Source organism: Myotis daubentonii, chromosome 6 (genome assembly GCF_963259705.1).
Source record: "Myotis daubentonii chromosome 6, mMyoDau2.1, whole genome shotgun sequence".
Lineage (NCBI taxonomy): Eukaryota > Metazoa > Chordata > Mammalia > Chiroptera > Vespertilionidae > Myotis > Myotis daubentonii.
In genome coordinates, this window is record NC_081845.1 from 43,563,723 (window position 1) to 43,578,942 (window position 15,220).

The 15,220-nt window shown below is 36.5% G+C and overlaps 1 protein-coding gene across 6 annotated transcripts in view; it reads right to left on the reverse strand.

The window, feature by feature from the left end:
* GRIK2 (glutamate ionotropic receptor kainate type subunit 2) overlaps positions 1-15,220 on the reverse strand; it is a 567,703-nt gene that overhangs the window by 160,582 nt on the left and 391,901 nt on the right. For all 6 annotated transcript variants that reach the window (XM_059700852.1, XM_059700851.1, XM_059700850.1 and 3 more), the window contains exon 11: positions 7,877-8,083. In XM_059700852.1, coding sequence (XP_059556835.1) covers positions 7,877-8,083 — 207 coding nt within the window. The remainder of the gene's footprint in view (positions 1-7,876; positions 8,084-15,220) is intronic.

Consider the following 15,220-nt stretch of genomic DNA (forward strand, 5'->3'; position numbering starts at 1 on the left):
GACATGAGATAAACTTTCACCTCTTCTTTAAAGAATTTAAGTTGGGGGCCTTGCCTATAAAAAGAGTCATTACCAAAAAAAATCACTTTTAAGAAGTTATCTAAATGGGAGCGGACATCTAGTCCCTGAACTCTGCTCTCTTATTGTTCTGTGCATTGCCGTACTCGCCTCCGAAGCTTCCAAGCACCTTGCATCTTTCCTTTGCTCAGAATGTCATGTGTACTTCATTTTTACCTTTCTGTCTCTGAACTTCTCACGTATGTGGGGCTCCTGTACATACTTACATTATTACACCTGGCTTTTTTTATCTTGTTAATCTATCTTGTACTGATTGCGTTATTATATCACCTGAAAGAAACTAGAAGAGTAGAGGAAAATCTCTTCCTCTTCACCTGGAATGTATCCTGTAGTTTTCTTAAACACTTGCCTCTAATGTCTTATATAATTGTCACAGAATTTCCCATTAAAAGTAAAAATAACTTGCTTTTCAAATTGTTTTTCTTACAAAGAAAGGAAAATGATTAATAATTATGTTGTAATTAAGAGTATTAGGGATCTATTTTCATAAAGGGAGCAAAAGGAATTCTGATCTTTTTCTTAAATCCAAGTCTAACCAGTGTGAGTGATGAAATAATTTAAAGACAGAAATCTTCACTCTCTTAAATAGCGAATATCTTTGTGAGGTCCAGTAAAGAAAGAATTTCTCCAACAAGGAGCAAACACATCATAAGATATAAAGAAAAAATAAGTAAATTTGAAAAACTCAAACTTTAAAACTTCCATGCCAAAACACACACACACACACACACACACACACACACACTTTAAATAAATTTAAAGACATGATTCTTACTAGGATAAGTAGTTGCATTATTAATATTAACAATATGTAGCAAATTCCTATGTATCAATAAGAAAAGTCAATGAAAGTGGGCAATTCAAAGAAGGAGAAACTGAAGTCTATAAAATATGGGGGGAGGGGAGAGGAGGGAAGGAATATGGATCATTTCTAAAATGCAGATTCACCAAATTTAGACAGTGAGAATCTTAAATTAGTAATTTTGTAAACAGAAACTTTTTATATTACTAGTGCAAATTTAAATTAGTAAGAGAAATATGGAGGACAATATTGTCAATATCTAATAAAATTGAAAATATATGCCAACTGTGACCAACATTCTTTTCTCAGGATGTCCTCCAGAGAAGTCCTTACATAGGTGTTCCAGGGCATAAGACAAGGCTCTTTATGACAGCATTGGTTTTCACAGTTTAACACTGGAAGTGACTTGAACGTCTCAACAGAAGACTAAGTAAAAATGGTATATTCCTATGATAGAATACTATTGAGTAACTTATACAAAATGGACCAGAATACCAAATTTAAAATAGTGGTTTCATGTGTGAATTTTAAAAAAGGGCTATGAAATAAACCTTAGTAGTTTGGGGACTACTCACATGGCAGGCCTGACAAGTTCAGTGACCAAAAGTAGCAACACAGGATGGTCTGATCATAAATTTCTAACTGGGCGTATCATGGCCTGTAGCTATGTCCCAGGTCCCAGGCCTGTAGCTTTCTTAAGTGCTCCCTGTACACTGTTCTTATGCATATAGGATAACATACTTTTGAAATAGAGTCATTTTCCAGACCCCTGAAAGATATACCCACAGGCACCAGAGCACAAGACCCCCACAACAGGAGAGGAAACCCCTCACTGTTACCTTGTTCCCTCATACCATCTCTATTAACTACCCAGCACCCACCAGTGTAAACGAGTGTGCTTCTTCACTGTACTTTGTATTCAGTCATAGAGATTTCCCTGCTGTGCTTTTCCTGCCCTCTTAATCAATACCATGGATTTCATATACTTCCTTTACATTTTTTCCTTTGATTCTCAATGCATGAAAGGAATTGCAAAACGACTATCCTCAAGAGCATTTTCTCAATCCAGTGAGCTCTTGCTTCTGGGCATGCCCTCAAAGATTTTGGCTCAAATAAACATATCATTTTTTTTCTACAGGTTTGGAGGGTGTTTTTTATCGGCATGTGGGGAGGTATATGAAAAATGTAATTCTATCTTTTGTTCTCAATTTGAAAATTATGGAATTGAGAAATTTTATAGTAAGAGACTCAAACATTATCAGTAATATTTTACAGTTGTCATTTTGGGGTCATAGGAAATTATAAATTAATTTGCACTGCTATTTTTAGTTATTTTCCTATACAACAAAATAGTTATAATTTTACTATTCTTCAAAATTTTCCCCTAAACTATTAGAATGCTTCCTCTAGAGTACAAAATTGAGACAACATGCTATCAAAATGCAAAGATATGGTGCAAGTCAATTCCCATTTAGTAAAAACTGTGTTTTTGTTGTTGTTGTTTTAATTTAGCCTTTCCATTTTTTTATATTACCTGGAGCCTTTTTAAGTTCCCTGAAAAACAAATATTTGATTTCATTCCTTGTATATAATAAAAGTGCAATCAGGAGGCATAAGCAAAGCATAGTGAGGTCTTCTAAGGCTCATTTATGAATCATAAAAGGCTTGATAGTGTTAAATACCAATTGCAATGCTAAGGAAACATGCTGGGAAGCATTCGCGCAGCTGGAAAACCATAGCATCAGGAGTCCTATTAAAAATAATGTAAAATAAGTGTAGATCTCAACAGACTTCCTACTTTGCCATAGTTGTTTTATAAACTGGAACAGAATTTTGTTCTTGTAGTTTTTTTTTTAACTGTAAAATGATCAAGGTTTTGTTTGTTTGCTTTTAAAATTTCAGCAGCACTTAAAGTTATAAAAAGAAGCCTCATTGAAAAGGAGAGAAAAAAAAGCTTTTATTGACTAATACATTCTCTTAGTAACCACTAACAGTAATAATCTTCAAACTCAAGGCTCTATAAGCACAAAGGAACTGTAAACTTCTTTGTCACTTCTAAAAGAGCTAAGTTTAAATGTTACTTAAAAAAGCAAACACTTCTCATAGTCTAATCTACTCAATTCTAACAAGGTAAAGAGACTGAATATGGTTTTAAAAATTGCTCATTTTTACTGTAATTATAAAAAAATTGTTCTTTTGCTGATAACATTATATCACACACATAGACAAATATTCATTTTATTTATTTTTTATGTTTATTGAATTTACTGGGGTGACATTGGTTTGCAAAACTATACAGGTTTTAAGTGTACAACTCAATAAAAAATCATCTGTACAGTATATGGTGCACCCATCACCACAAACAAGGTCTCTTTCCATCCCCATTCTCCCCTCCTATTTGCCTCCACCTCCTCCTCCACCTACCTACCACCCCTCTTTCCTTCTGGCTGTCACCACACTGTTCCCTATGTCTTTGTGTGTATATCTTATCCTATAAAAGGGTAATATGCAAATTAAAAGTCACTCCAACATAAAAGATGGCAGTGCCCCTAGCCACAAGATGGCAGTGCCCAGTCCTTTCAGCCCTGCCAGAGTCCCCCAGTCCTGGGGAGTGGGGAAGCCACTGAGAACGGGTAGTGTGAGCGTTCCACCCTGGCTGTGGAGGGCCTCTGGCAGCAGGCACGGAATGCCTGCGTCATTGCAGGCCAGGTTGAGGGACCCTCCCACTCCAGTGCACAAATTTCATGCACCAGGCCCCTCCCTCCCTCTCTCTTGCTCTCTCTAAATATATATATATATATATATATATATATATATATATATATAGTCCCTTCACCTTCTTTCATCCAGTCCCCCAACTCCCCTCCCCTCTGACAACTGTCAGTCTATTATAATTATGGTTCAAAAATAATCTGTAAACTAACTCATAATGTTTAATAGCCAAGATAAAGCAACATGAAAGAAAGCATTTGGTATCCTTTGTATATACTAGTAGTAATAGCAATAGTAATAATCCTATATAATAAAAGCCTAATATGCAAATTGTCCCCTCGGGCGGTTGTTTGACCAGGAGTTTGACTGTAAGACCAAAAGTTCAACTGTTCACTATGACATGCACTGACCACTAGGGGTGGCTCAGAACATGGCAGGCATCAGTGACATGCTGCGACCTCTCTCCAGCTACCTGGGGACGGGGTAATGGGGATGGAGGAGGTGCAGTGAGAGTGTGGGGTGTCCGCTGAGCTTGCTCTCACTCCCCATGCTACCCTCCCCCCTGGATGTCAGGGCTCACGTTCCAGGGAAGCCCCCGTGCTCAGGTGCCAGGCACCTACAAGAAGCCCGCCCGCACCTGCAAGGCATCTCTGCCAGGACCATAGGGGCCAGCTGGGCTCCCTGTGGGTTCAGAGTGCGAGCTGCCTGCCCAGCTTCCGTGCGGTGCTGCTGGGCCACGCAGAGGCCCACGCTGCATCCTGGTCTGTGGTGTCCAGGCCATACTCACCGCAACTCTGTGTGGGGACTCGGGTGCCCTGACTCAGGTAGAGGGTGGTGCATGGGGGCCTAGGGGCCCAGGTGCTGCCCAGGACCCAGAGGTCAGCTGGGACCTGCCCTTCCACGCCAGATGCTCGCACTTCAATTGCTAGCCAGGCCTAGGGACCACACCCATGCATGAATTTCATGCACCAGGCCTCTAGTAGTAGTAATAATAATAACAACAATGATTACTTATCTTGAGTGTTTTCCATTTGCTAAGCAACACACTAAGACCTGTACATACATTCACTCTAACTGAGAGCCAGCTTCTCAAATATGATGCATAAATACCTTTAACAACCCAATAGTAGAAGTGAATTTAGTATCTATAATTGCATACCAGGTTAGGGACGCAGTAATTTTTTTGACTTGTAGTTAGGTTTTGATTGTGTGTGTGTATTTTTAATCTGTATTAGTATGCACAAGAGTATCCATCTATGCCAAGAGCTTTTCACACAGTAAATTGTGAGATCGGCATTTAAATTATTCTTTCTTCATGTTAGTGTCCTTCTTCCCTTCGTTGTGTCTCCTGCATCTATCCCCCATCTCTGCTGTCCCAATGATGTATTTGACTAAATTAAAAAGGACTGCAGTGCTGTTGTACTACCAGATATTAGCATTTAGCTCAAACTGCCATTCTATGGAGTAACATCATTCCCACCCTACATAATAAAAGCCTAATATACAAATCGTTGAACAGTGGAACCACTGGCAGAACAACTACACTGACCACCAAGGGGCAGACACTCAATGCAGGAGCTGCCCCGAGCCCACAGGCCAGCCCTGCAAAGGGAGGAAACCGGCAGAGGGAGGCAACCAGTGGCGGCAGGGGCTGGGGCCAGTGGTGGATGGTGCCAGGCTGGCCAAGGCAGGTGTCAGAGGGGGCCTCCGATTGCTCCACCGGTTGCCCCTCAGATCAACCCTGACCACCGGCCAAGCCTAGGGACCCTACCTGTGCATGAATTTCATACACCTTCATACACCGGGCCTCTAGTTTTACATATAATAAAACTGATCTTAAGATACAATCAATAACATTCCAAAGGATGTACCAAAGAATAAATAGATAGATGACAGATGATAGATAGATAGATAGATAGATAGATGATAGATAGATAGATAGATAGATAGATAGATAGATAGATAGATAGACAGATAGATAATTGATAGATAGAGATAGATAGATGACACTCAAATACCTAAATTTGTACAGCTAAGATGTAAGTGTCGCTCTGTGGAGTATGAGTATACAGTATTCCCTACCAAATTGTATTAGTATTACCACACTAGGTCAGAGAAGCCCCAGCAGATCAGTGGCTTCAGCTGTCTCCAGCTGGGGCTCATTCTGTGTGAGAGATAAAAGGACAAAAAGTTTCAAGTAACAAGAAGTGTCTGTGAATAAGCACCAGAAGTAGGAGTTCTACAAGGGTTCAAAAAATTGGGCTGTTTAAGGTAGTGAAAATGTCAGGAACAGATTTATGGAGTAGGGGCCCAACACAGAACCCTGGAAGTGAATGTTAAATAGGTGACAAAGTGAGAGAGCTCAAATTTGACACAATATTAAACCACAAAATAAGTATAAGGCAATCTAAAAGTATTTTGATTTTTCCTATAACTATTTATTTGATTAAAAACATATTAAATACTATTTAAAAATAATGGTGCCCAGCTTTGTTGATATCCTAAACATAATTTTTCCCATTATTTTATCTATTGCTAATCTAACGGTATATTTGATTTTCTTTTAATTCCTCCCTATTTTTAATTATTTCTAATATAAAGTTACCATTCACAAGACACAGAACACCACAAGTTCCAATGAATAAACTTTAAAACTTAACATTATTTCACTGACTAGGCTTCAATTCAAAATTACTATCAATAGCAACTATAATCCCTACCTCTTTCTCATTTTCTTAGTTTCTAAACATTTTAGTTTTTAGTCTTCACCAAGAGTACTCATAAACACAATAGGAGAAATATAGAATAAGTAAGAAGACATAAAGTTTGGGCTTATTAGTTATGTTTTTATTTATCACATATCTAATCTATGTCAGATACTGCATTAGAAAAGTCATAGATATCAATCATAATTAGTAATATATGATTTTTCTCCCTCATACGGTATCCTTCTTCTTGATAATAAACTTTGAAATTAATAAAATATTGTCAAAATGATTTGAAAATTGCCTATATTTGCTACTTCCATAAGTAAAAATTTTTATTTTGGGTACAGTTCACAATGTTTTTTAAAGGAAAAAATATTTTTATTATGTTGTAGAATTCTTTTTTTTTTTAAATATATTTTATTGACTTTTTACAGAGAGGAAGGGAGAGAGATAGAGAGTCAGAAACATCGATGAGAGAGAAACATCGACAGCCGCCGCCTGCACACCCCCCACTGGGGATGTGCCCGCAACCCAGGTACATGCCCTTGACCTGAATCGAACCTGGGACCTTTCAGTCCACAGGCCGACGCTCTATCCACTGAGCCAAACCGGTTTCGGCTGTTGTAGAATTCTTACCAATAATTTTTTTGCCTTAATATTATGGAAAATGTCAAAATAAACTTAAGTATTACAAAATACAAAGTAAACACAATGTTATAATATTTAAAAGATAAGCGTTTATTTCAAAAATATGAGTTAATTAACACTGCCAACTAAGAAATAGTGAAATAATGCTTTTTTGGCCAAGAAGAAATCCTTGGTTCATTTCATTAAAAACATAAAATAAAATGTCTAGCCTCCTGTCATAATATGCTTAATATTCTTTTTTAAAGTATATTTTTATTGATTTCTGAGAGGAAGGGAGAGGGAGATGGAAACATCAATGATGAGAGAGAATCATTGATTGGTTGCCTCTTGTATGCCCCCTACTGGAGATCAAGCCAGAAACTTGGTCATGTGCCTTGATGGGGAATTGACCCATGACTTCCTCGTTCATAGGTCATCACTCAATCACTGAGTGACAGACCAGGCTTACTTAATATCCTTGATTTATTTTTATATAGTATCTTATTTTAGGTTCTTTGGTTTAATTTTCTCGTATCTCGAAAATATAAGTATCCTATCCTAGTATAGGAACATTTTATAATGAAATTTAGATTTGTATCACCCATTCTCTTTGTTAAATATAAAGTTAGCATTTTTAAAGTGGGAAAAAAAAATAGTGTTGGAAAACCACATTCCATTTTATAAATAAAGAGCAAATACTTTCAAGATATCAAAATCATCACATATTAGTTAATTTAAGACAAACATCTCTCTGTAATAGAACTATATATCTCTCTTTGATTCTTTATATTTAATTGCACAAATAACATATACTTTGAATAAAATTATTGCAGGAAATATATATTTCAAATATATTATTGTTCTTTGACTTTTTTAACCACTTATCATAAAAAAGTAAAATCTCTTAGCAATCTACCAAAGGTAATAAATAATGATAAAAGGGACTTACATGATCAATTAGTTCACGGACCATTCCATTCCATTGTCCATTGGCATCATCCTGGGCTCCATATTTCCCATCCTCTACAAGTCTAATTTCATATGTGAAGCCAAGGATTGTAGATAATTCTCTGAGAAGGTCAATGCAATAGCCTTCAAATCTATCGTTCCCGTAGAGTGGTTTGTCAGACTTCTTAAACAGGACATAGGGTTCTTCCTGGAAACAGTGAACATGAAGACAAGAGGTATCAGCTAATCATGAAGCTATTAGAATTATAGCACTCCTTAGAAGATGGAAAAATTCACATTAATTTATGACACAAGTCAATTTTAATTTTTTTCTAGTTGTAATTAATATAGTTTGAAATACTAATAAGGTAGATTATCAGGAACATTTGTGCTTCACAAAAGAATATTTAAATATAATAATTTTACCTTGACTACATAATAAAAATATGATGTTATGTCTTTACCATATAGCTTATTTCATATATAATAAACTAGGGGCCCGGTGCACGAAATTCGTGCACTGGGTGTGTGTGTCGGGGGGAGTGTCCCGCAGCCCAGTCTGCCCCCTCTCACATACTGGGAGCCCTCAGGCGTTGACCCCCATCACCCTCCAATCGCAGGATCGGCCCCTTGCCTAGGCCTGATGCCTCGGCCAGAGGAGTTGACCCTCATCACCCTCCAATCACCAATCACCGGATCGGCCCCTTGACCAGGCCTGAGGCCTCCGGCAGAGGTGTCAGGCCTGGGCAGGGGACCCCCAGCTCCCCGCAGTTGCAGGCTCCGCCCCTGCCCAGGTCTAACACCTCTGGCCTAGGCGTCCGGCCCGGGCAGCGGGGACCCGCAGCTGCAGCGGCCCCGCGATAGTGGGCTCCCCTTTAGACCCAGGCAAGGGACCCCTAGCTCCCGGGACTGCCAGCTTCGACCGTGTCCAGCTCCCATCGCTGGCTCCACCCCTACTTCCTGCTATCACTGGCCAGGGCGGCAAAGGCGCCTGATTCTACAATCATGGCTGGGGGGCAGGGCAAAGGCGGCCTCAGGGCCGCCTTTGCCCTGCCCCCCAGCTCTTAGCTCCCCCCTGGGTTTCCAATCACTGTCAGTGGCAGGGGGCTTCTTCCTGCTTTCCCTTTTGCCTCCCTGCATTGTGCCTACATATGCAAATTAACCACCATCTTGTTGGCAGTTAACTGCCAATCTTAGTTGGCAGTTATCTGCCAGTCATAGTTGGCAGTTAATTTGCATATAGCCCTGATTAGCCAATGAAAAGGGTATCATTGTATGCCAATTACCATTTTTCTCTTTTATTAGTGTAAATAATATGACATGTTATATACTGTATAATACATATAGATATATGTATAGGTATAATATATAGTACATTTAATATAATTTCACCATCATTACAATACCCACATTTAATTTATACCATTTAATCAATATTTGGTATGTTATTTCAGTGGGACCTATAGATAAAATAATTTTTTAAAAAAGTTATTGCCTAATTACTTACCATGTGCTAAGAACTAGAGTAGTACTTTTATATATATTAACACTTTTTTCTAACGACCAGGAAAATGACAACCATTATATTTAATTATAGGAGAAAAGTAATATCTTCTTTCAGAATATATTATAAAACTAACATTTAACAAGAACTTATACATTCATACAACATTTTATGAACCACCTACTATGAGGCAGCCCTTCTCTATAAAAGAGAAATGCAAGTCCTCAAGTTCATGGTATAGAGAAGAAAACCAATACTAAATGCCTAAACAAATAGAACATGTAACTCTGTCGTCAATAAATGGTATAAAAATGTAAAATAGGGCAATTGGATACAGAACTACTGCAAGATATTTGGCAAGATAAGAGAAGACAAGACACAATTGAGTAATATGCGTGGAATGGAGAGGAGAGATGAGGTAGAACTTAAGGAGTTTGGCCACTTGAAAATATGAAAGAAGGGGATTTTAGGTCAAGACTCAGTAAGTAAAAAGCCCTGAGACCAATATGACACTGGATTATTCCAGGAAGAGAACAACAGCCATCAATGAAGAGATTAAGAAAACAACAAAAAACACCTCATAGAAACAGACAGCAATATGTGATGATCAGGACTCTTTTACAATGGTCCTTTTCAAGAGAGGTTTAAAAAATTTCCCAGTTTATATGGTTACCAAGAGATAAAGAGGATCTAAGGAGAGGAAAAGATGGTATTTTTAATTAAGATTACTTAAATTCCAAGGTACACACTTTCCCCACTATTTTATATTGCTTTCTATACTATCAGACCATTTGTGGCAATCCATACATGCTGAATTTTTAAATGCACTTGGGTTAAGTAACTTTAAATCAGAAATCAATCTGTAGCTAAATTCAAAGCTAGATAATTGGTTTTACCATTAGGTAAGAGAACAGTTAGGATCCTCTCTAATTTTTATGTATGTGATCACATGTAAACTTCATTCCTGTGGTACACAGAGTACTAAGAATTTGATAGATACAGTATTTTTCCAACCCTGGGGTTATTATATCCTTTCTGCTCTACTTTTTAAATTAGATAACATGATTCCATTGATCACAATTTAGATACCCTCGTTACACTGACAAGAGGAAATACTAGAGCTAAACAGCTTTCATGTGCAGAGCATATTCAGGTGTCTCTTTTTCTGGTTTTCCCACACAACTTCTGAATTCTTTTACCATAGTATTTACCATAATGAGTAGTGAGAGATGATTTATATGTGTATCTTCTGAACTAGACTTGCAAAATGTACGTGGCAAGATAGTTACTTAAATTTTCATTAATAGTACCAGTCATCATCAGGCACCAGCAGGCTTACAAACAAAATGACTGTATAATGAACTAATGGAAATGGGTTGCTGTGGTCAATGAGGGCGGGGGAGGGCAAGGGAATTTGAACTTGAAGAGAAAAATTACCAGAGGTCTGTTTCCCTATGGGTCCTATTATAGTAGTAACAAATCCTCAGGTCACAAACCAATGAGAAGAGGGTTAGAGACTTGAGAAGTACACACCATACTCCCCTGCAGAATAGAGGCCAGCCCGAGAATTTAGGGCTGGGAATTAAAAGAAGCATGTTGGTTCAATAGATTAACTGTCAACTTCATACTTCGGTTTTCATTGTTTCTGACTTAGAAATTAATGAATATATATATATATATATATATATATATATATATAATTAATTATATATAAATTAAATTTATTTACATTTATTAAATACATATAAAATAAATTATATTAATATGTATTAATTTAAAGGTCCCAAGCACTAACCATTTGTCAAGATCCCTGCACTAATAGCACCATCCAATATTTCCCAAGCACTTACTTTGTGTCAGGCCCTGTTCTATGTGTTTTTCTTAGATTAATTTATTTATTCCTCATTACAACCCTGTAATGGTCAGTAACATTATCGTTGCTATTTTATACGTGAAATAACTTAGGACAGGGGTGCAAAGTATTTTACCTAACAACAGTTAGCACACAATTCAGGTAGTCAGACTACTAGACCACATTAAATGGTTCCTAGTGATCATTTCCAAACAGCATGTGAATGCATAATTGCACATAGCTCATTGGATAACTTAATATGTACTGTATGGCTTTATTTTTTTTTCAATCAACTGGGATTAACGTCTAGTCTATGCTGCATGCAAAATGATAATACACTTACTAATTAAACTATCCAATCAAAACAACAATGTAGAAAATGAGTAAATATATAATCCTAAAATTCATTTTCTACATCACAAGTTATCTCCTTTCCAAATAAGAATACATTTTTTTAACATAACAGTACAGAATTTAGGAAAATAGCATATTTTAAACCTATCAGACTCAGTAATATATGTCTAAAAAAATTCTCCTATTTTCTCATTTTCACTGTTCAATCACAATTGTCTCTATTTTAATTTTTTTTGTTCCAAAATATTTATGGTATATTTTTTACACAAATTCACTTGAACACTGAAGAAAAATATGATAAAAGCTAGTGAACACTTAAGAGTTCCTGAGGTATGTGCATGGGAGGTATATGTGCACAAGGTACAAAAGCAGAACAAAAATTCCAAGAATCATTATGCTATTTAAATGACATTAATCTAGCATGTAGTAGTAAACATTTGACCTATTAACTTGATTTTTTTCACCTATAACCTAATAAGAAAACTTCTGTCATAGGCAAATAAATTTGTTGATCCCTATAAGATTAAAAAGTCTCCTTAGACAGGCTTTCGTATTACCAGAAAAAAATTATGTGGTCTGAGTGCATCTTTTTAGTATTTATGGATCTCTACAATGTCAAATACCATTTTCCCATATTTAATTCTGATAAAGATGACACAGTTTTCCAGCTGCGATTCCTATCTCCAGTTACACTGTGTCACAAGATAGTTTACATGGAGTTATGACTCTCTTTTAAACTCTCTTTCTCTGCTTCGCGCAGCACAAGAATAAATAATATACTCATGTAAGAAAAGAAAAATGGTACCAGAAGCAATTACTGTACCACATATTGAGTTCAATGAATAATATGATAAAACTCTCCTGGGCAACTTCACTGATTTCTCATAGAGTCTTAAATCTCCACATCAGCATTTGCTAGAGGTAAAGGCACTTCATTCTACTGGCATCTGTAATAAGGATTTGTCAGCATTTCCACTATCAACTCCAGTTTTAAGGAAACCAATAACTCATATATTTTTATCAGCATTAGATGGGAGTTGGCACAGAATAAACCTAAAATAAAGTTCTGAAAAAGTAAAGTATGTTTTAAGGTTCAGGGGAACAAAATGTTTTATTTATATATAATGAAATTTTATGATTATAAGTGTATAACTCATATATACCTCAGTCCTTCTCTACAGAGAGCGAAATTATCTTCCTCCGAGCCCTTGAACTATATTGTCTTACCCATGATATTCAAAAGACAAGGCCATACAATGCAAATTAATTTTATATTATAATCTATAAAATATCTCTTGCTGTCTCAATAATAAAGCTAAACTAACTAATTTATTTCTTCAAACATGAACTGAACTATTATGTACCAGCAGTATTTTAGGCTCCAGATATAGAACAATGAAAAACAAAAGAAAACAATACCTAAGAATTCTGCCCTAGTGGAACTCCCATGTAGTAATGAATTTAAGACACTTACCTATTTCATATAATCCTGTATTACTTGCATGGCTACTCTGCTTCATTAATCATTAGAACAAAATATTACTTTAGAGCACATTTCTAAGAAATACAACTGTGTGTCTTGTTTTAGAGCATTCTGTTTCTCTGTGGATATTCAGTTGGCCACAGTCTGGTTCTGAAATTACCCTATTACCAGAAAATTTTAAAAAATTAGTTTGTGGCAACTAGCTGAAACCCAAATTGCTTATGGATAACATTATTCTCAATTAAGAACAGTATTAAAGGATTTATACTTTATGCATCTATATTGTTAATGACTCAATTTTTTGTAATTAAGATAAAGTTGACCAAAAACAAAATAAAACAAAACAGCAAAAAACCCCACAAAAAAACAAAAACACCACCTTTTCCCAAATAGCATCCCTATGGGCCAAATGAAAAGTTATGGACTTTAAAACTTAAAAATGAGCAGTTTATATTTTCTCAAGAATCATTTATTTGTTTCTATGTCTGACTCTTGAGGGCATACTCATTACATCTCATCACTCTCCTCACGCTGAAAGCACTGACTAATAAATAATAACAGAGCAACTTGTTTTCCAATGAATGCGAAGATCAAGGTAGGTGCTGAGAAGTTGATCAGAAGTAGAAGGCTAACAAATGAGCTACATGAAGGGCAAGGGCAATGATGCCGCTGAGGTTGCCTCTTCTGGAAGTTGAGTCAGCTCTTTAAAACTATAAAACATATGTGTCAACACGAGAAAATGTTGTAAAAAAACAACTTGCTCTAGGATACTCAAGAGAACACAAAGTAGAGAATCATGTTTTTGAAAGGGAGATTAAGGACATTACCACTGACAGTGATGTTCAGAAGATGGATATTTCTTTAACAAATAAGTATTGACTCCCTATAACTATCTGATAATGACCTATGCCTCTGCTCTACTAGGCAACACTCTTGGATAGATGAAGAACATACATCATGTAACCTAGACCAAAAAAAATAGCTAATGATAATAATAGGATGTGTTCTGAATATTAATACATATTTTTAATTGGCATGTTTTGATTTTAATTGGCTATCACTAATCCTGTATGGAATAGTAAACTCTAAGTAAAAAAATGACAACTCCAAAAATGATCAATAAATTATCATGGTCTTTAAAGAGAGTACAATTTTAAGTTTTTATATGCTGTTTACTGAGATGCATATAGATATTTACATTAGATAACCTCCCTCTAAAATATAAATATAATTTTCTTTTGTTCTTCCATCCATTTTCTACCATTGTATGCATAAACAAATACTTTTTGTGTAGATCTTAAGTACTGATTTCCAGAGTAGAGGTCAGAAAAATTTCTCTTAAAAATTAAACAGTAAATATTTTGGCTCCTTGGACAACACAGTTGCAACTATTCAACTCTTGCCATTCTAGAACAAAAGAAGCCATAGAAGCAATGGAGAAGCTGGCAAAAACTGTCAGAGTTTTAAAAAAATCAATATTTTAGGAACTCTGAAATCTAATAAAAAAGAAAGAAAGAGCTCACAACTAGGGAAAAGCTGTGAAGAGAAAACCTGCAGGTATTTGTTAGAAGACCTCTGGTGCATACGAATTTACCCTGTTTCTACTCCCCTCCACGTCCCTATTCTGTAGCACCCTCGAAGAGGGCAGCCAGTATTCCCGGTGCAGGCGCTGAGTACCAGGGAACAGTATGGGCTTATTCTCAACAAAGGTAGTTCTGTATTTTGACTATGTGACGGTTCCCTGGAGGACTGGCTTAAGGGCATCACTTTGTTTTGCCTACATGGAACTTTGTGGGGGCTGAAGCTGCTTTATAGGTGGTGTTGTCATGAGCATTTTTAGACAAATACATTAGCCACTACCTCCTGAGCAAGAGATAATGCCAGGGGCAAAACTACATGAACCAAAATGCCTGGAACAGAAGAGGCTGGGGAAAGAGATACTTAATAGAATAAGGGCTATGAAAAATTCTAGTATATTAAAGGGAATCTATATTTAAGGGAAGCCCACATAGATGCCTGTTTACCAGAGAAACTCTAAAACACTTATTTGCAAAGATATATGCACACCTCTGTTTAATGCACATTATTCATGGTGTCCAAGACATGAAGACAACCAAAGTGTCCTTCGATAGAGGATTGGATAAAGAAGATG